The sequence below is a fragment of the Scomber scombrus genome, chromosome 15 (genome assembly GCF_963691925.1).
Source record: "Scomber scombrus chromosome 15, fScoSco1.1, whole genome shotgun sequence".
In the NCBI taxonomy this organism is placed as follows: Eukaryota; Metazoa; Chordata; class Actinopteri; order Scombriformes; family Scombridae; genus Scomber; species Scomber scombrus.
This window is the reverse complement of record NC_084984.1, coordinates 11,169,555-11,196,265: the sequence shown is the minus strand read 5'-3', so window position 1 is coordinate 11,196,265 and position 26,711 is coordinate 11,169,555. Positions and strand designations below refer to the sequence as shown.

The 26,711-nt window shown below is 37.7% G+C and overlaps 3 protein-coding genes across 3 annotated transcripts; 1 reads left to right on the top strand and 2 right to left on the bottom strand.

Moving 5' to 3' along the window:
• Positions 1–406: 406 nt before the first annotated feature.
• Positions 407–2,963, bottom strand: gsdf (gonadal somatic cell derived factor). Its single transcript, XM_062434804.1, has 5 exons — positions 2,839–2,963; positions 2,028–2,185; positions 1,799–1,891; positions 1,548–1,678; positions 407–556 (listed from the first exon to the last, which is right to left on the bottom strand). Exons 1-5 carry the CDS (start codon positions 2,961–2,963, stop codon positions 407–409), a joined length of 657 nt encoding a protein of 218 aa, XP_062290788.1.
• Positions 2,964–9,959: 6,996 nt separating this feature from the next.
• Positions 9,960–15,220, top strand: LOC133995115 (serine/threonine-protein phosphatase with EF-hands 2-like). Its single transcript, XM_062434415.1, has 18 exons — positions 9,960–10,011; positions 10,116–10,133; positions 10,245–10,253; positions 10,353–10,480; positions 10,570–10,624; positions 10,791–10,966; positions 11,099–11,216; positions 11,313–11,359; positions 11,514–11,680; positions 11,852–11,888; positions 12,552–12,701; positions 12,834–13,163; positions 13,315–13,500; positions 13,755–13,897; positions 14,098–14,204; positions 14,456–14,619; positions 14,744–14,831; positions 14,959–15,220. Exons 1-18 carry the CDS (start codon positions 9,960–9,962, stop codon positions 15,141–15,143), a joined length of 2,160 nt encoding a protein of 719 aa, XP_062290399.1. The 3' UTR covers positions 15,144–15,220.
• Positions 15,221–17,167: 1,947 nt separating this feature from the next.
• nup54 (nucleoporin 54) lies at positions 17,168–25,878 on the bottom strand. The gene is made up of 13 exons (XM_062435282.1): positions 25,831–25,878; positions 23,961–24,044; positions 23,111–23,197; positions 21,951–22,109; positions 21,510–21,736; positions 21,225–21,412; positions 20,919–21,115; positions 20,772–20,826; positions 19,861–19,954; positions 19,080–19,187; positions 18,775–18,894; positions 18,319–18,429; positions 17,168–17,793 (listed from the first exon to the last, which is right to left on the bottom strand). Exons 1-13 carry the CDS (start codon positions 25,871–25,873, stop codon positions 17,665–17,667), a joined length of 1,602 nt encoding a protein of 533 aa, XP_062291266.1. The 5' UTR covers positions 25,874–25,878; the 3' UTR covers positions 17,168–17,664.
• Between the last annotated feature and the right edge of the window lie 833 nt (positions 25,879–26,711).

Below are 26,711 nucleotides of genomic sequence, written 5' to 3'. Positions count from 1 at the left end.
CTGTTGATTTAACACAATAGCACACAAATGCTGATTATGATTTTAGAGCAATAAGGTATGATTAGGCTCAGTCACCTATACCACTAAAACAATAATTGATCAGTTTATGGTTGGCTGGCTTAACAAACAAATACTGGCACTTGTATGATTCTTCCTGGTTAGAACTGAGAAACAGGAATGCAAAACTTAGTTTTTCACCAGACTTTGCAGTGGTTTCCATGCTAAGTGTTATATACTCTAAGGATCTAAGATAACATCTACAATTAAAGAAAAAACTGTTGAGGAAAAAGTAGATAAAGTGTTTGTGAGAGAAGACATATAATGATATCAACATTTTGCTAATTTTATGTTGTTGCGTCTGCACCCGTTGGCTCACAGATGTCACATACTCAAGATTATGAACAAATTACTCTGCGCTGGGCTGCTGGATGTTGCCAGGTCCACAGCTGCAGCTCCGGGTCAATTGTACGGATGAAATGACGAGGGTGCTGTATTGGTCCACATAGACGATGGGCACCATTTCCTGGGAGGTGGGCTGACAAAATGGCATCTGGACCTAGAGAAGGACAAAGACAGGCACTGTCAGACATGGGAACGCAATTTGATATTCATAGTGCAGAAACTGCATAACAACATTAACAAAATGAACAGCATTAAAGCTTATTTTCTTTTAAGATATCCAGTCAGTTTATTCCAGTCAAATTTTTGTGAAGAAAAACAATAAACATTTATTCTTACTGCAAAAAGTGCAAACATTTGTTTCATGCATTCTGCAATGCTACATACAAAATAAAGAAACAAGAAGTATGAATAAATAAACATTCATTTTAGTGTCAAAACATACAAAATTTGATTTTACAGGTTGCAGTATGGTTTTCATGTGCATATGATTGCACAAACTTATTAACAAATTAATTTACAATATGAGTAAAAACAGAATACATTCTAAATGTACCTAAATTAAAGTAAGAACGTTCTTTACAAGACACTTCACTATTAGTTTTCTGCACTGATTCGGCCACAGTTATACCATCTACCGCTCCTAGAATTTGTTGCTGTGCCAACACATTTTTGCTTCCACAAGGCATTCGTTGTGGTTGAACAATTTTGGGGAGTGCCTAAGCTTGTATTTGGCAAAGAACAATTATGTTGGCAGCAAGAAGAACAGGCTAATATATTGGCAGCTGCTTCACATTTCAAAACATACTCAGGAAAACTAGGTTCTGGGTATAAATCCAAGACATGGAAAGTCAGACACATCTCATCAACTTAATTTGGAGTTTAATTTGTTTTTCAGGTAGTCACTTGCTCACTCACTTATTCAAGCTCAAACTGATTCTTTGGTGCTCTGAAAAAGGGCAGAGAAATATCTCGCACACCCTTTTTTCCAGTTCACCTCACTGCATGTCTTGCATGACTGCAGCTTGGGAGGTAAGTACATTAAATGTATGGAAATGTAAATCAGAAAAACTAAAACAGCAAAATATTAGATTAACTGGAGTGTGCAGACACATATTCCACTATTTACATATCATGGAGAATTATACCTGTGAGTCAGGATCCAGGACATTGGTGTGGGATGATGGACACTGCACAGGGCTCACATCAGGGTTGCACAGTGCACACTGAACGATGGTAAGACTAGCAGGATGGACCACCCAGCTGTCCCAGCCCAGATCTGGCAAACATGGAGGGATATTAAATGGATTAATAGATTTGTTCATATAAAGGTACAAGATGATTTGCATGCACGTACTGTGCACACACACACACATGCAGGCATTGCTGCATACTTTACCTTTCATGAAGATTTCTGAGGCCATGGAACAGCACTTCATGCTTGTACTGTTTCCACAATCAGGTGACACAGAGTAGCCAGACACTGCTGGGACTAGAAGGACATGGAAAAAGATACAGTAAAAGGAGAGTGACTTTTGGCTGGGCTTGGTTTTGAACATGCCACTAAAGATTAAGCTCAGGCTGGAAAAGTGTAGATCAAGTTGCTGTGAAATTTGAGTCCAACTTACATGCAGTGTCCAGGGCACTTTGTGCAATGGTACTGAAGGAGCTCTTCCATTGCTTTCTGATACTGTCCAGCCCACCTGCAGGCAGCAGTGGCTCAGCCTGTAAGTTGAGACCCCCGAGGAGACCCTTCCTGATGGACTGCAATGATTCACCCTGGCACCTGAACATAGCATATGACTCATGTTATTGAATTAGTGCATGATATCACAAATTGTTCACAGAAACACATAGACATCCTAGACAATATTTCACAAAAATAAGTCAACTTTACTGTATAACAATACAATCAAGACACAAACAAGTGCATTGATTGGTGATTAGTCTGTTTAATATATAATACAGATGTGGTTGTCAGTTGTCATTGTTATCAATGCAAGCACATGCTCTCTCAATACCCTCAGTGAATTGTGGAAGCAGTTCAAAGATGTTTGGCTTAGCCAAGGGATGACGAGTAATTGATTACATTGCTAGAGATTAAACAGAACAGTGTGTTACATTTCTGCACATCGTTCTTAGAAATCTAAAGAGTCAAAATTACCCTAAATCACACACAGAGATTATGGTTTCCCTTTAACCTGTGTGAAAAGGCCCTTAGCACAAACATCATGATATGTTACTGCACTGTAATGTGATCTGATGAATCTAGAGCACTGAGGGTATTTTAAAATAGGATGTCTGTGACCTGGATACAAAGAAATGTATTTATCAACAAAAGCTGAACATTACAGAGGCACACAGTATAACAAGAATCCAAAAAGTTACAATCTGCTCATATAGGCATGCATGCATTGCATGAAAAGTTTTGATACTAACCTGTGATGGGAAACAGCAGAGGTAGCAGAAGTTGCAGGATTTTCCTTGGATGGCTGCAAAACAAATGCAATCACCACTGAAGATCCCAGAAGCATCATCATCATGACAGTGAATGTTAAGGACATGGTGGATGAACCAGATGGGCAATCTATAGATCCACTGCTTTGAGTCAGACTCTGGTCGGATGAAGTCTGCGTTTGGTTGTGGTTGGTCTGGTTGGAGGAGATAGGAGTGACCAGACACGGATGCGGTACAAGGTATTGTTTGTCAGGGCCTGGGAACCTGGGTTTTTATCATCCTGTACCCCAGCTTGCCCTTGAGATAGTTAACATTGTTGTCTTGTCCCTTGTTCTGTGTGAAAGAGTGCAAGGAGGATCATCCAATGGAGAAAGACAGACTGATGAATAGACACAAGACAAACACACAAGAATGAGAGGTGGGAGGGAGGCAAAAAAAAGAAGAGGAAAGAATGTATATTTGTGGTGCAATACTGTACACCATCTGTTCAGGTTTTAGTGGTGATAAGTTACAACTATAGACTATACAAGTGATTATTATATTATTTATAGACACAATGTGGCTAAAAACACATGTAAAAACCAAGATCAACTTCACAAAAGATACAAAACATCTATATAAGCACTTATAATACTCTGTAAACACACTGCCAATCAAACTTAATTAAGATTTTTATGGAATTATTTTCAATTTACTTATTTTGCCTTTAACACTTGAAAGTGTAGAGACACAGGGAATATGGAAAGAGAGATATATGACATGCAACAAAGCTCTTAGGTTACAATCAATCTGATTCTGCAGACATTGTGGATTTGAGGCATACGTCATACTTAGCAGTAAGCTACTGGTCTGGTGCACACCGAAAGATTTAACATACACTGTGTGACATACAAGATTTGTGAGCTGCATCTGCTCCATCAAATGAGAAAACTCTAGATGCTTTGTGGATCATTTTATTTCCACAGAATTCAACCTGAACTATTCGTGACTTTCCCAAATATACATTAAAATAATGCTTTGTAGGCCTTTTCTTTTTTTTATTCTTTTTTTTTTTTTAACATGTTTTCAGTAGTAGTCCGCAAAACTATAAAACACAAGCTGCCAATTCAGGAGCAGTTATCAGTTTCTATTACAACTCCCATTTTTTGGCCTGACATGAAAGGCAGAAATCTCCATTGATAAACATAATAGCAATATTATTCTTCTGCAGTAGTCATTCAAGGACAGAATCTGGAGGGAAGAAACTTAACACAGAGCAGTAACGGGTACTGCAGGTGATGTTAATATCAGAGCCTAGTGAAAAAAACATAACAAAACAAAACAAACAAAACCTGGCAGCATTGATAATTGTGTGAGCCAGAGAGGTTCAGAGACATGCGTGGAATGATAACTTCAAGTCCTTGGGTGCCTTCTCCTCAGAGTCTGTGAGGCCTAAACTGGGTCACAGTAAAACTTTCCCATGTGGTCTGAAATACATATTTGGTGCAGTGGGTATTAAATCATAAGTCATAAACTGTGGCACACAAATGCATGGTACAATATTTGCAATGTTTTCTTTTGCAGTTAATATAAAATGACAAGATGAGTCTTAGATATAAGATGCAGAAAGTAAACCTGCTGTACAAACTGTGCATAGTTTAATCCAGTGAACTTTATGGGTCCTATTTTAACGATCTATAGCACAAAATGGTCGTTGCGCCAGGTGCATGAGCATCATGGGTTTGTTTTGCATGTGTATGTGCTGCTGCATGTCCACGTGTGTGCAACAGACAGAGTATACGTGCATTGTGCACTGCCTAATAAAATCGGGACTTGATGAGTTTGACCACTGTTTTGAGTTGTCTGCTGTCTGTGGGCTGAAACCCAAATTCAAATACCACTAACTCTGTTAAGAAAAGGCCTTTTACAAAACGTGAAATGTATTTTTTATTTCTAGGGATATTTAATATGAAATCATCTTTCAGAAGACATAGAGTCTTCCTCAATTAATATTTATCCATGCCATCCAATAAAGAACTCCCGTGTTGTGTTTGTGTGTGCTCTGTCATAGGTATAAGGACGAATAATTCACGAATAATTATAGGTCTAAAGCTGTCCCAAAATGATCTTAAGTGTGTGTGTAAGTGTTTTTGTGTGTGTGGTCTGTCTTAGGCTACTATTGGGGACACATTTTAGAGTTAATAGGGGAGGGCTTGTGCAATTGGGGACACCAGCGTCTGGTGTGTGTGTGTGTGTGTGTGTGTGTGCGTGTGCGTGTGTGTTTGTTACAACATTGAGACCTTTTCTATCATAAACACAGCCCTTATACCAGTAATCCTCATGGGGTCCGTGTGTATGTGTGTGTGTGTGTGTGTGTGTGTGTGTGTGTGTCTGTGTGTGTGTGTGTGTGTACCATAGCCATATAAACGGGATGGAGGCCAGGCTATCAAATATAATTTATTCATGGTTTACTTGGATAATATATTTTTCTAATTTCGCAAGTTACTTTCTTGTTATAATGAAAAGGTTTTTTTTTTCATATCGAGAAACTTTCTCATGGTGGCAGAAATACACTCCCATAGAAAGTAGTCTCAAACTAATGCAATACATATTCCTATTTGAGTAACATTTGCTTAAATCTACAATACCCTGTTGTTAAGTATTAAGTATATATTTGTGTGGATAGGCGGTTGGGTGTGGCGCACGTTAAGTATTGAGAAATAGTTCAACACATTATTGGTTTTGGTTATTTCACAAGATGTGTTGACAAGCTCCACAAACGCATGCGTGCATGCATGCACACAAATTTGTGCAACTATCTTTGTTGAGACACTGCACTAATTTCCATTCATTGTGGACACCTACCCAAACCCTAACCCTAACTTTAACCATAGCCAATTCATGCCTAACACAAATCTTAACCTCACCTCAATTCCCACCTTATTTCGCTTCATTAGAACCTGGCTTTGGTCTCCATTGGGGCTACTGGAAAAAGGTCAAACAAATACACACATCAACACACTCATACACACACTTGAGGTCATTTTGGGACACCTTTAGACCTCCTATAACCATACATGAATGAGCAGAGTCCTTGAGTGTCTCTCACCACTTCCTTGTTGTATTACCGCTGGGAGTTACACCACCTGGCAGCTACTAGTGGCCGGGATCACACAGAGCCTTTATGCACAGATGAAAAGCTGTGGAGGATGCATGGTGCATATTTTCAACAAAAATACAACAAAAAGGAAACAGTCTTCTATTATATTTCAACACAAAAAAATGAAGGGAGTTGTACAGGTTGTTTTTATGAACGATGGTTACTTTTCATCTGTGTCAATTAGTTTATTAAAAATGTAGCAGCAGCAAAGACAGAGAGGCTACATCAACAGAGATTCAGCAGTGGGGAATACTACTATAAAGTAAAATTCACACTTCATGTCTGCAAAGATGTGAATATGATTAGTCTACTGCAGCAATATAATAAATGACATAGTCCTGCATGAATACTGCCTTTGTAAAGTTTATGATGTTCACTTTTTTTCAAATAAACAGTAAGAAGGATTTTTTAAACTTTTGTTGGTATTAGATTACACTATATTGCACAGTGTTTGTAATTTTGTCACATGTAACATATATTTTTGCCTATATATATTTTGATGCTACAATTGTCCAATTTTACAGATCTTATATATATATATATATATATATATCTCAGGTATCAGTTATTTAATTTAACTATACACAAATCTCTCTCCTTCCTGAACACCTACTTTGTACAACCAGGATTACTTTTTAGAAAAATACAAGCATGTGCATGAATCTGTAAAGAAACATGAGAGGGTTTGTTTTTTAAATGTCGCCCTAAACTGCGATTTTTCCATTTTTTAACTCAGTACAGTAAGGTCAACATAATGCTCAGTGATGGAGATGTTAACATGATGTAAAATGATGACCCTGGTTTTGAAATCTACTACAGTAATTCTCACTGGAAACAATGGATACAGGGGGGGGGGGGGGGGGGGGGGGGGGGGGGGGTTATATGAGCTACATAGGCGAGAGGCATCGGATCAATTGATTCAGATCTTTGGGCAAGTAAATCTAGCAACTCTTTCAAGTGTTTTCAACTTTTTCTGTCAATTTTATTGATCATCGCTGTATCATAAATTGTGCTCTCGTTCTCTGGCACACAGCAGAGCCATTCCCCTGGCAACCATCAAAAAATATTAGCATGCACCACTGGCCAAAGCAGGATTATGTGATCACTGACATACAGTAACAACTCTTGAGAACGAGAAACATTGAAGAAAGAAATCAGGATGCTTGGACTGGAAGAAATTAATCTAAGAAAATGTATTTGCCATTGGATTAGGGAGTCTATTCCATCATTTGAAAAAAACTTAGCTGATCAAAAGAACTTAGTGTTCATGTCTACGACACTCTGTCCTTGTTCTGTTTCATTTACATAAATAAGGATTAAACATGACAGTTTATTGTTGAAAAATTGTAAATTGATAACTGATAAATGAAACAATTTGTATAGGGGCAAGCAGATTTCTGACACAATTGCCCAACCAGGCAAGTGCAAATAAAACATTAACATTGAACCCTGTACTAAGAACAATATGTATATTATATTAACAACATTTTAATGCATATGTTGCTTTACATAAAAAATACCTAAAACCTACAGAATACCTATAACCTACAAAATACCTAAAACCTACAAATATCATATGTTTCTTGGTGTTTTTATATCCGTATGGAACATTTTTGCTTCAATACAACAAAAATCAAACACCTTGCTGAGGTGGTGTGAGCAATTCTTGACTGATACATTACCAGAAGACTTTAATCCTCCAAATCATAAAGTAAATATTCACGAAGTAGGGAGTTAATATGATGTTCACATAATTACTTCCACCATCTTTTTGGACTGTTTCAAGCATGATGATAACCTGTCAGTAACCTGGTCTGTGAATTGTTCAAAAGCTTAAAGTTGAAAATGAAAACTCAGCTGAATCATCTGACGTTTCACTTGTAAGTTAATTTAATATGAATATATGTTTATGTTTGTATTTATTGAGAATAATAGCATCTGGGCTAGCCAGTGGTCAATTACATGTTAATGGAGAATATTATATTATATATTATTAGAATATACATTATTAATTGTCATATCAGTCACGAGGATGACACAACATAACCTCCTTTCAAAACAGTTGCTGCCCTTTATCAGAGCCTTCATCTGTTTATTCAGCGTAGATGCTACCCGTAGTAAGGTTTAATCCTAATCCACTTACATCTTGTTTTGTTTAAGTGATGACGGGGCCTTGTCAGAGACACTTGGCTCTGCTGTTCACAACGCTTCAGTGATGGCGGAGAGTGTGTAGCTGGGAGGTGAGAGGGTGTGGAAGTCCAATTACAACGTGATAACAGCCACTGGGACATGTGCTGCTCTGCCTATGAAATGGAGAAGTCTGAGAGAAAATTGTAACACTGTGGCTGGCAAGTTTAAGGGGAAAAAATGATAAAGTTTCTTCAAAGGTGCTGAAGAAGTTAAAGGAAGTAATGAAAGAAAGGTAACGTGTCCAGGTAAGATTTCTTTGGGCCAATCTGGAGCTTTGTTTTTATTTGGCTTAATAGGTGTGGTAACATATTCTTTCAGTAAATTCTTTAAAATTAATTCAAGTGCTTATTATACCCACACTTACACAGTTAATTCAAAAAACGCTCAGTAATTATAAGTAATAAGATTTTCCAAATTATTTATATTTGTTTATGTTGTTGTTGGTGTTGTTTATATATCTTAGAAATGTTCACACAATTTTCACATATCAAGATATTTTCAAATACAACAATAATAATAATAACTTTATTTATAAAACACCTTTCAAAAATAAAGTGCTTTACAATAAAGACAGATGAAAGTAAATAAGATCAAAAACCTGACATATATGTTATGTAAAATAACTTTTATCATATCATTTCAATAGTTACAACGATTAACATCAGTTAAGAGAAAGCCATAAGATAAATGTGAGTCTTAAGAAGAGATTTAAAAGAGGATACTGAGCTCACCTGCCTTAGATCTCCAGGCAGGGACTTCAAAGCTGAGGGGTCTGAACAAGGAAGGTCTGATCAAGTTGAGATTTTGGAACCATTAGAAGGCCCTGAAGCAGCGATCAGGCTCATAGGTAGTTATCAGATCTCAACTTTAGGCATTTAAAAACTTTAAAAACAAGCAGTAAAATCTAAAAATCAGTTTTTTAACCAGTGAAGGGCAGCAAGGATTGGTGTAATGTGGTCGCTCTTAGTGTTTTTTTTAGCAAGGCAGGACATAATGCAAGAAACATTGGTGGTACCAGGTTTTAACAGGACATTCAATTACAATAAAATATAATGAATAAGAAGGGACCCAAAATAAAGCCCTAGGGGACCCCAGAGGAGCGTAAGGGGAGGAAGCATCTCCAGACATAACGGAGAAGGAGCTGTTCGACCAGAGCCACATCATTCATGCTAATATAATATCTCAGATGGCTGATTTAGACATTTTGGTCCACTGTGACTAAACAGTGGACCACTGAGCTGTGGATGAGAAGAGGTCAAGGAGAATTAAAGAGGAGTAAAGGGCTGTGTCAGCGACAAGGAGTAGGTCAGGGTCTGGTGTAGGAAGCAGAAAACAGATTGAAAATTTGCAACAAAATTAAAAATGTTCTTATAAAAGAAATCAGTTTAGTGCAGACAATTTTCTCTAAAATCTTTGATAAAAGATGGGATGATTTTCAAAGTTCAACAGTGTTTTTAAGGTTTCACTGAAGTGGATTAAAGTTGAAAGCGGGCAGAAGTCAACATCAAGCTCTCTGAATTCAGTGTTAAAACGCTGCCAAATCTCCACTATTTTGTTACAAAAGTGATTAAGAAATTCTTCACATATCTCTGGGGACTGCATAGTAGAATGTGTAGTGCAATGAAAAAAAAAAGCCAAATGTGTTAAATTGTGATTATTTTCTATACTGATATCTGTTATTGCATTATTCTCAGGTTGCAAAACACAAGGTCAGATATCTCAGACTCACATGTGAAAGTATCTTTGTCTTCAACAGCAAAAACTGCAAAGGGTCATGGGATGTGGCATGGGAAAAACAGAACGACGGCTGAAGAAACGTGACAGAGGTGCGGCCTTTATTGTATCATTGGAGTGAATAGTCAAGCTTAGATGTTTTCAAAAGAAATGCTCCTTATTATTGCAATAATTTAATGCCACTGTCTTTTTTTAGGGAGCATCTCAGTTCCAGGTAAATATCCTTTTTATTCCATCATATCTTTACACTTCACAGCTTGTGTTCAAGCCTATCAGTGTTTGATAACTCTTGCGATCTTTATTAAATCTTATGCACACTGTGAAGCTGCCACTGGTGAGTCTTTTGGTCTTGATCTGACAGACAGAATGAATGTACTGGTAGTACCTCAGCATAGTTATGATCATGCACTTCCTTTTCTCTTCCTTTCTTCAGCAATCAGAGCGGCTCTGCTGATCCAGCGCTGGTACCGTCAGTATGTTGCACGGCTGGAGATGAGACGGAGGTACACATGGAACATCTTCCAGTCTATTGAATATGCAGGAGAACAAGACCAGATCAAGGTGAGGTCATACAGTTTTAGAGGAAAGGTTGGCACAGAACAAATCTTGATTCGTGGCATTTCTTCAATTTCTCTTTCCCCTTCCTGCAGCTCTACAATTTTTTTGGCTTCTTGATGGACCACTTCACTCCAGCCAGCAGCGAAAGTAAGAGTACATCTCAACTCCTGTTTAATTCACTGACTTGTAGGTTTTTATAAGATTACTGACATTGAGCTTATCTAAGCTCACCCAGCATGCTCCCTGCTGAGAAACGTAGTGAAGGCTTTCCCTCACAATACTGATCCACTTCCCTGCCTTGCCTTTAATTTAGGAAACCTAATATCTCACATCTTTCGCGAGAATGAAATCTGTCGTGACGCTGAATGGGAGAGGTATTTTTGCTACGAGAGTATCGAGGTGCCTGACAGCTACACAGGCCCACATCTGACCTTCCCCATGACCTTCTGCGGGGTGTCGAAGCTGGTGGAGGCCTTCAAGCACAAACATGTAGGTACAGGCAGGTGTGCTTTTTTGGCACATAAAGCACACAGATGGCAGATAAACAAAATAGGCAAAGTTCCTGAGAGGAAGGCTCAGTGAAATGTACCTCAGTTTGTTCATACTTGTTTTTTTCCCCAGTCGCAGCTCCATGCTCGGTATGTTCTGCAGATTCTTGGAGAGACTTGGAGACTTTTAAGGATCCTTCCAAATATTAATCATGTCACCACCTGCCATACCAAGGAGATTACCATATGTGGTACGCAACACTTATCTTTTCCTGACACCATTTTGCTCTGATATTTTCTTGTCTATTCTTTTCACATGTGAAATGCTCCTTTTTGCTCCTTCTTAGGAGATTTACATGGGCAACTTGAAGATCTGCTGTTGATATTCTACAAGGTATTCACAATATAGATAGATAGATATTTATTGTCATTGCATATAAAAACTGTTGAGTCTGTTGGTTCTGGCTTGGATGGTTCTCAGCCTGCCTGATGGGAGGGTCAATCACGAAAATTCACTTTAACTGACATCATTAACTTAACATGTGCAGAATGGTTTGCCGTCTTCTGAGAAACCGTATGTCTTCAATGGAGACTTTGTGGATCGTGGCAAAAACTCCTTAGAGATACTGCTCATCCTGTTTGGGTTCCTGCTGGTCTATCCCAATGATGTCCATCTCAACAGAGGGAACCACGAGGACCACATAGTAAACCTGAGGTAAAGTGGACTTGGTTCACAGCCTGCACATTTCTTTTTTTGTACTTAAGTCCGATTTAATGCCTTATTCTGCCTGTTTTTGTTTTGTAAATTTGGTCACAGTATACTCATTAGTGGCTTTTCACTAATCTGCTAATAATGTAATTTTATAATCTTGTGTGTTTTTTCCAGATACGGTTTCACTAAAGAAGTTCTGGGAAAATACAGGGTAGGTCTTTGCATGATGCATGACACAGCCTCATTTTAATGTTATATTTATTGTTGGATTTTAAACTTATAGCAATGTATTTCACAAAAAAAGTTAATCACATTTTTGTATGTAAAATCATTATTAACAAACAAGTAGCTATAACTGTTAGATAAGTGTAGTGGAGCAAAAAGTTAAATAAAAAAGTACAAGTCCCTCCTTGGGAAATGTACAAAATTACATTGCAACACTGCTTATTTCTAATCTCAATTAACAAACCGCATACACTTCTATTTTTACCTCATTCAAGCCAGCATGTGTAAAACTAACCGTCAGCTTGTAACCTTTTATTTTCACGTGTTGTGGCTGCTCCTTGAGAAAAAATGTTTAAAACTGAAAAGGGTTTGTCTGCCAGCTTCACATTGATACACCAAATCTGACTCCCAGCATGGGGAATGAAACATGCTGGTACATGTTTATTAACTGGCAAGTGATTATGGGTTAAAGGATAAAGCTGGTCGTATTCTATGCTTTTCATATTCTCAACAAATCATTGTAAATGGATCCTAGTACTACTATCCAAAGCTTAATGCAATTTATTCTTAATGCCATTGTGCTCCACTGCTCCAAAATACATCAATAACTGTTGCACTGGGTAACCAACTTTGTATTAATGGTCTGCAGTTGCATGGCAAAAAGATCCTAAAGCTTCTTCAGAAGATCTTCAGCTGTCTTCCTCTGGCCACAGTGATCGATCACAAGGTGCTGATTGTTCATGGAGGGATTTCTGACACGACAGACCTCAACATAATATCCAGAGTGGAGAGACACAAAGTAAGAGTGGCCTTCAGTATCAATGACATGACTGTATTTGGTGCATTTTACTTCCAGAATTATTATAAAATATACAAAATGCATCTGCATATAGGCTATATATTTCATCTTTGTGTTTTTGGTTTGGTGCAGTATGTGTCGGCCCTCAGGCCTCCTAAGCAGAGCGGTAAAACAGACGACGACAGGGACAAGGAGTCTGATGGAGCGCCGGAAGGAAGGCGTCGAGTGTTTTCTCTGACTCACCAGGGCTCAGCCTTGCCTCACAGGTACGACTTCCCACGCCGCTCGCTCCACAATGTGCCCCTGAACAGTCAACTCAACTGGACAGTGGAGAAGGAGCTGAAGAAGAGGCGCAAACTGGCTGGCTTTGACCAATCGTACAGAGAGCTGAAGAAGTTGGACTCTGACTCTGACCCCGAGCCTGGAGAAGTGACGGAGACAGATGAGCATGAATGGAAACAAGTAGGCGATGGAGAAGAAACTGGATCTCAGTAGCTGTTGTTTTAGTAGATGTTCAACATAGACAAAACACGCATTTTAATATTTCCTGACTTTGTTATTTAATGCTGTTTGGTGGGTTAAGTAACAGTAAATCACTCATTCATCCTCCCAGATAGTGGATATCTTGTGGAGTGACCCCATGCCCCAAAACGGCTGCATTCCCAATGAGGTGCGAGGTGGCGGCTGCTACTGGGGGCCAGATGTCACGGAGGAAGTGCTGGGAAGACACAATCTCCAGCTCCTCATCCGCTCCCATGAGTGCAAACAGGACGGCTACGAATTCTGCCACAATCGCAGGGTGAGCACAAAACAATATAGAGAAATATTTAAGATTTAATTATGGAAAAAAGTGCTTGTAGCTTTTGAGTAGTTTTGTTAAGAAACACTGTAATCTGATACCTGAAGAACAGTCATTCTCATTTAAGCATGCAACCTACTAGTGTTTCTCCCAATTAGCGTCAATTAATAATCAGCAGACTGAAATAATTATGTGTGAATTATGTCTGAGCACTTACCAGCCGTCTTGTTTTTTTGTTGGTTTTTTACATCCAGGTGCTGACTATATTTTCAGCATCTAACTACTATGAAGTGGGCAGCAACAGAGGAGCCTACATCAGAATGGGCCCTGATCTGGTCCCTCACTTCATTCAGTATCAGGCCAGCAAGACATGCAGGGAGCTCACCCTGAGGCAAAGGTACACACTTTGCAAGGGTAGTACTAAGAAAAACATTAAAATCTAAGTTTTAAGAACATTTCAGTAGTTCAAGTTCAAGAGTTACAAAACACAGAAATAGGCACACAAATTACAATTTACCAGTTATATAACCAATTCATAAATATGACCAGATTTACACCGAAAGTATCCGTGTTTTTTCTCCACCTGTTCTCTGACAGTGTCGGGTGGACAGAGAGATCCGCTCTGCAAGCCCTGAGGGAACAACTGTTTGTACATAAGTCAGATCTCATCAGTGCCTTCCAGGAGTTTGATCCCAACAACACAGGTACTTAGCAGAGAAATGACAACTATTGACACTTTGTGCTGTTGATAAAAGACCAAAAAAAAAATTCCAGTTTAAATGGCAAAATATGCAAACACCAGTTTCAGCTTTCCACTGTTGCAACTATTACTTCATTTACCAAATCAGTTCATGTTTAGATGACCTGTTTTACACAACAGAAGAATTTTTCACCATCTAGTGTATCAGAATCAATTACTGATAATGCCTATATTTCTTCATGTCTCGTGTCTCAGGGATGATCTCTCTAAGTAACTGGGCCAGTGCCACAGAGAAGGTACTGAATCTGGGTCTGCCCTGGAGGGTGCTGCGTCCGCAGCTCGTCAGCAGCACCAAGTGTGGTATGGTGGATTACCAGCAGTCGATAAGGGAGTTATCTATCACCCAGCCAAAACTAGAGGTGTTTCTTCCTTTCTTTTCTCGTCATCCTGTTCTTTTACCCCTCAAATGCAAAATTGCACAATTGTTAACATTATGATTATTCTATAATCATGAAAATCCCGAATTTTCATCTCTCCTGACAGATCTCAGACACCAGTATCCTTGAGACCATGTACAAAAATCATTCCAACCTGGAAACCATCTTCCGTATCATAGACACAGATCACTCAGGTCAGGAAGTAACTTAGCTTGGATCCTAAACACTGGCTCAATGCCTTTCTTCCCCTTTTCCTATCTATATACGATGCCTTTGCAGTAATTTAAACAGTCTACAACCCTCTTTTGTGTCTCCTTCCAGGTCTGATCTCCTTCGAGGAGTTCCGTCAAACCTGGAAACTCCTGAGCACGCATCTTAAGACAGAGATCAGTGACGAGGCCATCGCAGACCTGGCCCAGAGCATCGACTTCAACAAAGACGGAAGCATCGACATCAATGAGTTCATGGAGGCTTTCCGTCTGGTGGACCTCTCCGCACACATGTAGACCTGGAGCAGCGCCGTGTTAGAGGTCTCTGCTCATCTGCTGCATAGAAAACACCAAGCACCATCTTGGGTAGACCTGTTCACGCGGATACACGTCTGTTGACATTTGAATGGTTAGTAGTTTATCTATTTGACTGAGTGGGGTTACAGGTTCAGGTGCAACAGATATTTTCTACCTCTTAGATTTCAGGCCGTTTTTTAAAAAACTTTTTTTTACTGGAGATAAAGAAGTTCAACATGTAATATTTTGAGTGTGATTTAATGCTCATCTGTTACATTATGCATATAAAGACAACATGCAACAAGCATGTGATGAATTTTGGCCTTTCATGTTGTTTCATGTCCTATAGAAGTTCAGAATCAAAAGGTCCAGAGTGATTTCACCTCTCAGAACAACTGTAGTGCTGTAAAGAGGATCTGAAATGTCGATATAAGTATGAATATATCTAAGGGACATATAATCTTAATAGGCAAAACTTCCAGTGGTCTGTGAAAGCTTCATCATCTGCATAATGTTTCAACGGGCAACAAACATTAGAAATAAAACCGTGTCAAATTCTCTGAATACTGTGGAATGCTCGTTTTTGGTGTTTTTTTTAATCAATACTGTTGATATTTTCTTTTTAAGGTGACCTTTGGTAGTTCAAACTAAAACAATCAACTTACCTGGCAACATAACATGGAAAGTACAGTGTTTCTCCTATATGCTTTCAACAGTGGCACTGCTGCTGAAGTTTCACATTGTAATCACGACAAACGCAAACCATGCACACTTTCTCCGCTTTGAGAAGCTTACGGGAGCTAGTGGTGAGACAACTGCAGCTATCTGGGCCTCCAGAGCCCTTGTGGTATCAAAAGCTCCTAAATTAACACACGTGTGACTCTGTGAACATGAATAAATATATTTCTATTACAATTCTGGGATAGTTATCCTGGAGTCAGGGGCTCTGCGTGCAAACAGCATTAGTGCTAGAAAAAATCCTTCTAAAAATATTCTGCACAACTAGCGATTAGTCATCAGTCACTACTTCCACACAGGGGAAAGTTGAGTGTATTTTACTTTTACTTTTACCTGTGGCCTGAAAAACACTGTATAATTCAGACCCTTGGGATATGGGTTACCCTACTGCATGAGGGGATATAATCTGTTTGAAAGCAGCTTAATCAGTTTAACTGCCAATCAGTCTTTCATCCTTGTGGGGATGTGAATCCAGGACATGAATCCTATCAACTCAAGCCCTGCTTTGATGAGATGTTGGAAAAAAGGTTTGTCTGAAGAGGTAAACACAGCAAATCTGAGATGCACCATTTATGTACTACTGTATGTAACCTGTAAGTAAAAAACACACAACAGTATACAGATGGACAGGCAAGAAGTTCAGGCACAAATACAGAAAGCAAACACTGGAAAATAAAAACCCCTTTACAGTATATATATATATATATATATATATATATATATATATAAAAAAAAAATATATATATATATATATATATATATATATATATATATATATATATATATATATATATATATATATATATATATATATATATATATATATATATATATATATATATATATATATATATATATATATATATACTGTAAAGGGGTTTTTATTTTCCATATATATATATATAAAAATATATATAAAAAAAAATATATATATATATATATATAAAAATATATATAAAAAAAAAAATATATATATATATATATATATATATATATATATATATATATATAAAAATATATATATATATATATATATATATATATATATATATATATAAAAATATATATATATATATATATATATATATATATATATAAAAATATATATATATATATATATATATATAAAAATATATATATATATATATATATATATAAAAATATATATATATATATATATATAAAAATATATATATATATATATATATATATATATATATATAGTTATACAAAAATAAATGTATACACACAGAAGTAAAGAGATGCAGTGGGGGACTTGTTTTTAAATGTAAATGAAATTTTAATAATAGTCTAACAGCATAAAAAAGAAATACAAATATATATTTACAAAGTATTCAATCGTGACACACATTCAATCCCACGACTTGTTTACATCCCAGTCTCATATTCATAATCTGATTTGACATAGGGGAAGCAAGCTATTATTAGACCATGTCGAGTCTTTGCATTAAGCTTTCTATATCAGTCCAGAGAGCACATACTAACCAGTCATTGTTGTTGTTTTACTGGTACAGATAGTGAGGTAAAGTCTACGAACCTGCCGAAATGGTGATGAGAGAAATTACCCCAAATGTATTTATTCAACATGTTCAGATGCCCTCTGAAGATGATTAAACCTAAAGGCAGTAGATTACTTCAAGATGAATCCAATTTTAAGACTAAAAGGGACATGTTGACTCTTCAGGGGTGCCACTTTTCAGAGGATTTATACTGAGAATAAGAGAGTCTGATCATCATATGTATGTGTGTTGGGAGGATACACTCAGCTCAGGATGCCTCCTCTCAGGTGTCCACTGTCGCTCAGTCCGTGCTCTATGAGTTTGATGTCTTCCAAATCATCCTTGATGACGCTGATCAAATGACTTAAACCATCCTGCTGCTGTTTCAAGTGCTGAAAGTGAGAAAGAAGGAAATGGTGTGTTAGTAATTGGCAAAAAATCTTTTTTAATAAAGTGAAATATGTTTCAATCTTCCCCCCCCCCCCCGGAAATACCAAAAATTTGAATAAATCGATAAACGTTTTTGTGCTTTGTTGGACAGAACAACAAAAGTGCAATGGAAACAGATTTAACAGTTAAATCATGTCGAGAAAGTCATATTTCTTATTTCAATGTTTTTTCACAGTTTGAGGTTTGACTGGTGCTCTTTTAAGGACATATCTTTGTACCAGCATCTTAATAGTTTAATGGCCCTGACTGGAAAATTAGGGCCACCAGCTATTTATCTTTAATGAAACAACTTCAAATATTCCCAAAAAGAATAGTGAATGAAAAGGTGCATTAATATGAATGTTCTTTTGCTGATATTCCAGACCCTCAGTTAAAATGTATGCTAGATTTGGATTGAAACTTTGCTAATGTCTGTAGAGCCAAAGCTGTGAAAATAAGATACAATGTGTAAACGTGCAGGCTCTCACTTGTTTGATTTCTCTGAGAAGGTCTGCATCAACACTGTAACGCTCTTCTGATCTCACGGCTCCAAAGTGGTTCTGCATCCGAATTTGGGACATCAATTCATTCAGCCGACCCTGAGAGATAAGACAACACCAATACAAAAAAATACTCAGTGAAGGCTTTACACTTCAACAGCACGCAAAAAAACAAACAATTTATGATCATTGCAAATACAATCAGACCCCAATGAGTCTGGGCTACATAAGGGTAGTGAAACTTAAATATTCTAGCCTAAATAATTGTGTATCACAAATGCAGTTTCTAAATACTGCTTTTTGTTTCCTGAATTACTAATCAACATCTAAATCCTATGAATTTAGTATTTCAAGTGTGATAAACCCACATTATCCTGATTTCAAGTTTTATTATCCTTTAATTAGCTTGCACTTGTTGCTGTTGTGGTTTAAACACAAACTTACCTTGAACTGTGTGGGAGCATTGAGTTCAGACTGAATAGTGTCCAGCTGCACTCTGAGGTGTTCCTCATCAACTTGGATAGCATAACCACTTTTCCTCTGAATCTCCTGTTGAATCAACACCTACCAGGAAAAAAATATTTATTAATATTAATAATTACAGGAGCAGAAACAATAAAGCAGGGTAAGACACAGACAGTGCCAGATCGTTCATTCAAAAGTCAATTTCAAAATATAAAATGGTTTTCATCAAAGATCATTTCACTGTTTTTGGAAAAAGGAGAGCATGAATCCTACAATACAGTTACCTGCAACACCCTGTGAGACAGATCCATCAGCTTCCTCTTGTACTGGGCAATCTTGGCCACTGTGGTCGCCTGGTTTTTCTGAAGTTCACTGATGTCATTGGAAACAATCTGCAAGTCCGTGTGTGTGTAAGTGAAAACAGGGAAGCTGAGAATTGTTAACATGTTTCGCCTTAAAAACAAACAGATTTCAAGGTTATTTTTGGACCCATCGAGCTGTAAACAATTTCTGTCGTGTTGCTTTATAATAGAAATCTTTAGAAATGATTTTGGGCTTTTTTGATATTTTGCATAACAAGACTAGATTTATAGTTTCACATCTGGCAAGTTTATTGTTCTTTAGGATTTTAAATTTCCTGAGTTAGGGGTAATGTGACATTTGATGTCAATATTAGGGAATTGCTTTTAATGGAGGTCCAATTAGGAAATGTGTATGTTTTGCAAGTAAGTCTTCTGCACGTGATGTATCTGGTGTAAGTAACCTAAAAATCCAAACAAAGCTTAACAGAGAAAATGACTTCTATCAGTGTAAATATGAAGAGTATTAATAGTTAACTATGTTGCTACTGTAAGATGGTTTTAAAAAAGATCCATTTGCAGCTGTCCTGCTGGCAGCTAACATAAATTGGACATCTGTGTACTCTGCCCTTGACACCACAAAGTCTGTTTCAAAATTCCAATGTTGATAATCAAAAAGGCACTGTGCCCATATCCAGTTTTTTTTGTGTGTTTTTGTACTATTAGTGATCTGAAAAGAAACAACAGCAGGAGTGTTTTCACTTACATCCACTCTGGTCTGGTGCTGTTTGGTCATCTGCTCCTGGATCTGCAGTCTGCGCAACAGCTCCTTAAAACCCACCATGGGTACAGGGATCAATCTGGAGAAAATCATGGGAAACTTAATCATAGCATGCCTTACCCCACACCAGAGACAATTTAGCTGCAGTTTTTATTGACTTTTGTAAACAACAAATAACTGACAGTAAAAGCTGCGGTTTAACAGGCGTTGTTCGGGAAACTTCTTTCCCTTCCTTCTTCTTCTTTTTGATTGAATTTAATGTGGTCAAATGTCTAAATCAGTTCAGAAAATAAAGTGTGTCAAGCTTAATTATAATAATTTAATCAAAACCAGTTATTGAAAATGTATTAAAAGGGCATGAGATATGGTAATGATTTTGGTTGAGCAACTATCATTTCTGGCATGGTGAGACAAGAAAGTGCATACAGTTTTTATGAGAATTCAAAAATGAACATAACAATTTTATGTTAACATCTGACTATGGGGAATGCAATCTTTACTCAAAAAGTTGCCCCAGATCTTTATGCAGCTAGCTACAGCTGCTAATCCAGGGGGCTAAGTGTTTGTGCTTTGAGAAATGTGTGCTGCGATACATGTAGTTTCACCTGAGTCACATTTCTCAAATCTTTGAAATGGAGGTGACAAGTGTAAAGTTAGCACGGCCCATCAGAATGGCCAATTATGCAAATAAGAGCTGAGTTGGAAAACACTGGAATTTCTATTCATCTGTCTAGTATATTGTCTTTAATGGAAAATATGCTGATTTATTTCTGGGTAACAACACTTACTTTGCTAATAAATTCCACAAATTGAAGTCTCTTGTAACTATTCTCTCCCACATGAGATCATTCATATGGCAACCCAATGTCTAAAACAGATTTTCTGAACCAACTTACTTCTCTGGGTCAGGGTTATCCACCTTGGCCTGCTCCCAAATGATGGGGTCCACTCCTAGTGAGAAGCAACAACATTTCAGTTACTATAGAGGATAATTACATCACATACCACCAATCTGTTGAATTCAGCAACAGGATGACACAAACCTGCAGGGGCATTTTGCAGCAGCTGCTTGAGCTGTGCTGGAGAGAGCTCTGTGCGTGTGACGGACATGAGCACGCCAAGCTGTGTGAGCTGCACCTTGACGTTGGCCTGCTCCAGGTAGCTGAAGAGAGTGGTGGCAGGAATCCGCTTGGAGGTGCCGTTAGGAGAACGCTCCACCACGTATATGATCACCTCTGTCCTGAGAGAAGCGATGAAGAAGACATGTCAGTATCTATTGCAATATAACATAAGGAAAGTGTGTGTGTGTGTAGATGTAGTGCTGTGTGTGACGTGTTATAGAAACTTACTGGTCGTTCGGCAGGGCTTTGACACCGTCTACATTGACAGTGAGAGTCTGGTTGCTCCCCATGATCTTGTGGATAGACTCCACCAGCTGCTGCTGCTGAGCTCGCACATCGGCTTCCTTTTTATTGAGAACCAACACCACTAAGCCATCCTCATCCTTACTGACTGGGACGCAGCTAAATCCCACCGCCTAGGAAACACAAGGAGGACGCAGACAACAGCTGTTTGATATTCAAAGTCAAATGAACCAACACTTCTAACAACTGTACTGAACTATTCACCGTTACCTTGAACCTGCAGAATGGGTTCTCCTGAGTGAAGTCCACAGGTGGGTTGTTGTTGCTGTGGTAGCCCTTCCCGGTGCCCCAGTAGGCCTGCAGTTGGTTCCATTTAGCTAGGATGGAGTCGCGCTCGTCTCCTAACAAGGTGGGGGCTGACAGAGCAGTGACCTGCTGGTAAAGCTGCGTGGGCTGAGCTTGACCCTGTTGCTGGGGCTGCTGACCGAACAAGCCTCCTGAGAGGGGGGGAAGCAGAGGTCAGAATGTGTCTTTACAGTTTACCTGCTTTGGCTGCACAATGTTGGACTGGTGATGAGGTCAAAATCTGTAACTTCCTGTTAGGTGTTAACCTGGATATGAACTTTAATGTTCTACAACCAGTGTCTTGTTCCAGACATGGTTTTCTAATAAAAAACACTAAAACTGTTATTTGGAAACATTGGCTCTCACCTTGCTGCTGCTGAGTTGGCTGGATATTAAAGCCTCCAAACCCACCCAGGCCAGTTGTTCCTAATCCAGTTCCAAATCCTGATGTCCCAGCAGCGGCCCCAGTGCCAAGCCCAGAGGAAAACCCAAACCCTTTGTTCTGTGTGCTACCAAACAGCCCCCCTAAACAGAAGAACACAGTGAGGAATTATCAACCACATTAATGCTGCTGAATATCATTTAAAGTGTAAAGTGACTGCGGCCCGCTTTGCATAAAGATCCCTGCATAAGAAGGACTTGTGTTATAGTAGAGTGAGAGTGACATCTTGTGGCAGCTATGTGTTTGCATTTCAACACAAAGATGAGTGTGCTGCTGCAGTATGAAACACTTTTGTGAGTAAAATTTAGAAGAATGATAAATGTTACTTAAACGTTTTCCTGCTTTTCCATTGTTTTAACCATTTCTTTTTGCTGCTTTGATGTTTACACTGTAGATATATGGACAATGTTGGCTGGTCTGTGGTTAATGATAATTACTATTATTTATGCTCTTGACCCTTACATACTGTTCATATTATGACTCATAATTAGTCTCTACATCAATTCAAATTAATGCCCCATCAGTCACTAATAAATATGTGATTAATCCTTCTGTGAAAACAGACATTCACAGTTACTACTTTATAGCTCAGGAGACATTTTTATAGAATATAAGATAAGAATACAACATGTTTGAATGCTGTTTTTTGAATTTTTAAATTGCTGCTGACTGCAGCATAAGGGTTAAATTAATGAATGTTTCTTGAATATTTGTATCTGTTTTAACTGTTATTAACACTCAAATAAAGGACCATTTTGCAGATTTTCAACCTTATCTCTAGCTGTACAAATGAGGGATATAGTGTGCAGTTGTGGCAGATGTTCTGTGGCTCTGGGATGTAGCTGCAAAATCTGTTGTCCTTCCGGCTACAGCACCATCATTTGACACGTGAGCCACGTAGTTGGGGCAAGGAAGAACTACAGGCTAATTTCAGCTTGGTTTTCTAGTTTCTGTCTAGTATTAGTTTAGTCGCCCAGGCTGCCAATGAATTACTTCTGCTTTAAAGTAAATGCTGTGTGCATGCTTGTTGTCTGAAGGTTAAGTTCATATTTTCTGTTAATACTGAAGGAGTTTTACTACTGACCTGTGGTGCTGGAGGGAGCAGCAAAACTAAAAGTGGAGCCCGGTGCAGCAGCAGTTGTTGTAGTCGTCCCAAAGCCGCCAAATGTGCCTGAGGAACACATCATGACAAATGAGATAAATGGTGCGGATAGATAAATAGAGGAAAGGGAAAATAATTTACGCACTGACTGTTTGACATATATAGGATAAGACAAAAATACTGATGGAGCATTTAACATTAATAAAAGGGACACAATTTCAATCAAGCATTGTTCCTCCATCTTACAAAAAAAGGTGAAAATGCACTAGCCTTACATAGGGATCAAAGGATATGAGTGCATAATTTAACATTTTGTCTCCTCATGCAAATGGAAACAACAATGCATTTTGTTTTGTGTGACAAATCAACATGAGAGATGGAAGAAAAAAGCACTGCACCACATAGATGTGAACATGGATGAAAATGTGTGTTTACAGACAAGACTGTACTGATTAAAATCAATCACAAAGGTCATCTACCTGTGCTAGCCAGGCTATTACCAAAATTGAAAACAGTGCCAGTGGTGGTTGCTGTACCAAAGCACCCCACATTAAAGCTGACTGCTGCTGGGTTGGCATTTAAACCAAACCCCCCAAAACTAAACCCACCAGCCGTGGTGTTTCCAGCTCCCAGCCCCCCAAATCCTGCAGCCAGCGGGGGCAAGCAGCGAGAGAGAGAGAACGACACGGAGGAGTTAAATACAGAAAGGAAGTCCTGGTTTGGTCTTATTCATGATAAAAAAACGGACTCCAAGTGTTTTTAAAGAACCAGGACTAAATACGAAGAAAAGAACAACACACTGCTTCATATTTGCATAACAGGTGTGTCATACCAGTGTTGGTGGAGCCAAAACTGAATCCTGTGGCTGGTGCAGTAGCAGTGGTGGTGGCAGCCCCAAAACCAGGAGCTGTAAGAGCTACAAAGACCAAGCAGAGAGAAAAAAGGGCGTCAGTTCAATTAGATTTGAATAGAGTTCAATGTTTTTTGTGTCCGTGTGGTTTAGTCAAATTTAAAAGGGTTACAATTTGAAAATAAACCTTGCACACATTCGTTTTTTGTGGACTCAGCATAACATTTCTGCTTTTAATCCATTTTGAGAGAAGATATTAGAGGATTATGGCAAAAATGTCTAAGTGGTGTAACTAATTAAACTTGCTTAAAAACCCTAAATTCTCAATAAAACATCATATCAACTAGTTTGGCATGATCTTACATTATAACTTTTTTAAATAAAATAAAGGTAATGGAATACAATCGTTCTAAATATTAAATTTAATCTGGGGAACCATGTAAATCAAGAACCAATTAAAAAAAAAGAAGTAATTATTTGTACCCTTAAATACACTGCAGGTGGATAGAATATTTAATATTTATCATTATTTTGTGGTTACACCATTTGAAATTTTCAGGAGCACTGACCCATGCCTAAATATAGTCAACACAGTTTTATACATCACTTCACTTTGTCTTAGTGAGTAAAAAAGCCCCAATTCAATAAAGAAAGCAGTCTGTCTTCATACTGGTTACATAACTCACATAACATGACTGATCAATATACTCGCAAAAACAGGTGTCATACTGATAAGGTGTTTCGGTAAATTATCTTCCAGTAAGAATCAAGATGATGACAGATTGATCGTATTGTTACTTTGACTACTAAAACACTGTTGTTAAAGTTTGACCGATACTGAATTTGTGAGGCTAATATTATTATTTGAGAGTTTTGTTATTAGCAATGCTCTATTTCAAGTGTGCCACAGTATAAGAAAAGATTATAATAATACCAATCCCACATTTTGCAAAACTAATACTGGTACTTCTACAGATCCTGTAGTCCTGCCTTACCTTTTATCTATTACCTAAACCAAACCAGTTGTCATCGATAACTTTCTTAAAAATGTATTGTTATAGGTAGGCTTTCAACTAATGTTGTTCTTTATTCTATTCATTGTCTTTTATCTTTGTTTATTTATTGACTGTAGTGAAATTATTTTGTTGCGTGACTGAACTGTGTATTTCTGTTTTTTTGAAAGGTGGTACATGAATAAAGCTTATATTATTATCATCAACATTATTATTATTATTACACTTATTTGGGGTTTAGGTGTCACAGATATAGCTGGTTGGAGTGGGGATGTTTAAAACAATTTTTTAGTTTGATGGATGGTGCTTTTGTAAGAAGAGTTAAGATTTAGATTATTTTTTTAAAATGTTTTAAGTATTTTTATCATCACTTAACCTTACCACAACCCGAAAATAGTTTTAATGCAGTTAAAGTTTGATAAATGTCCTTGCTAGATTGACTTTATTTAGTTAATTCCCATTAACCTGGAAGTGCGTTGTTTTAAAATAACAGCACTAGACAAATGAAAAAAAGGAAATAGTAAAAGTCAATTGGAGAAATTAACATTAAATAGTCCGCAACTGAGCTCTGCTTCAGTATCATTAAAACTGTGTGACACAATATGAGACATGACTGTTCAGAAACTGCCTCTGTCGTGTGAAGTTTAGCAGCATTTCACATGAGGTTTATCGTTAGCCGGTAGCTTCACATAGCGGTAGCTCGGTGTGCGCTAACAGCTGATTATTTACACATTGTGCTGATGTAAAACCACTATAGTAACGGTGTTTTGAACTATATTTATGTGGCGTATTTCAAGCATTCTTAAAATACTCTCAAGTTGAATAACAAATATCCTTACTTGCCGCTGTGTTCGTCGCTGCGCCGCCAAAACTGAACGCCATGTTGGCTAACTGTCTTTTTTTCTTCTTCGTCTTGAGAAGTTAATCATCCAACATAGCGGCGCAATATCGCCACCTGCAGCCTGAACCAGGGACAGCTAGTTTCCCATGACAACAGGGAGTGGACCAAGGGTGTCAAACATGCGGCCCGTGGGCCAGAACCAGTGCTGGGGACTGGAGTAACAAGTAACTGGTAACTCACATATTCAGACTTGCATACCCCACTTAACACGAACTGCATTACCTCACCTTACTCTGTTTTGTCTGTTCTACACTGTATTTTATCTGTTTTGTTTCTTATTGTTTTGTTTCTTATTTACTGTTTTCTTTATTTGTATGGTGTCCTCGAATGCCAAGAAATGCTTCAAATAAAATGTATTATTATTATTATTATTACTTAATTTTATTACTAAATAAATGTAACTGTAATCTGTTGCAGTTACTAAGGAAAAATGTGTAATAAAATTAGAGTTACTTATGAAAATGTTGATGATTATAAAGGGGGTTACATCTGAAGTCAGACCTTTAAGATTTTGCTCAGGAGGAGTGTCCCCCCCCCCCCCAAAAAAATGTAAATATTTAACATGTTACTGAATACATATATTGATGTTTTTAATTATTTGTCAACATTTTTAAAAATGTTTTGTAAATAAATCATGACGTGGCCTTTATTTGGAGCACACATGGTCTTAAATAGTGCCACAGTACCAATTAAGCCCATATGCCAGACTTTTGACTTTTTTCATAAAATATTTTTATTTTATATTCCAAAATCTACATGAACTAATGAATACATTTTCAAATGAGAGATACATCTTGTTTAATAAGAAATTATCTCCTT

Coding starts and splice junctions, on each gene's coding strand:
- gsdf (XM_062434804.1), bottom strand. CDS start 2,963: ATGTCCTTAACATTCACTGTCATGATGATGATGCTTCTGGGATCTTCA. Junction 2,186..2,838: donor TCTGCTGTTTCCCATCACAG/GTTAGTATCAAA, acceptor TGCTATGTTCAG/GTGCCAGGGTGAATCATTGC. Junction 1,679..1,798: donor CTCAGAAATCTTCATGAAAG/GTAAAGTATGCA, acceptor CATGTTTGCCAG/ATCTGGGCTGGGACAGCTGG.
- LOC133995115 (XM_062434415.1), top strand. CDS start 9,960: ATGGGATGTGGCATGGGAAAAACAGAACGACGGCTGAAGAAACGTGAC. Junction 12,702..12,833: donor CCAGAGTGGAGAGACACAAA/GTAAGAGTGGCC, acceptor GGTTTGGTGCAG/TATGTGTCGGCCCTCAGGCC. Junction 14,205..14,455: donor GTTTGATCCCAACAACACAG/GTACTTAGCAGA, acceptor CTCGTGTCTCAG/GGATGATCTCTCTAAGTAAC.
- nup54 (XM_062435282.1), bottom strand. CDS start 25,873: ATGGCGTTCAGTTTTGGCGGCGCAGCGACGAACACAGCGGCAA. Junction 24,045..25,830: donor AGCGACGAACACAGCGGCAA/GTAAGGATATTT, acceptor TGGTCTTTGTAG/CTCTTACAGCTCCTGGTTTT. Junction 23,198..23,960: donor TTTTGGCTCCACCAACACTG/GTATGACACACC, acceptor TGTGTTCCTCAG/GCACATTTGGCGGCTTTGGG.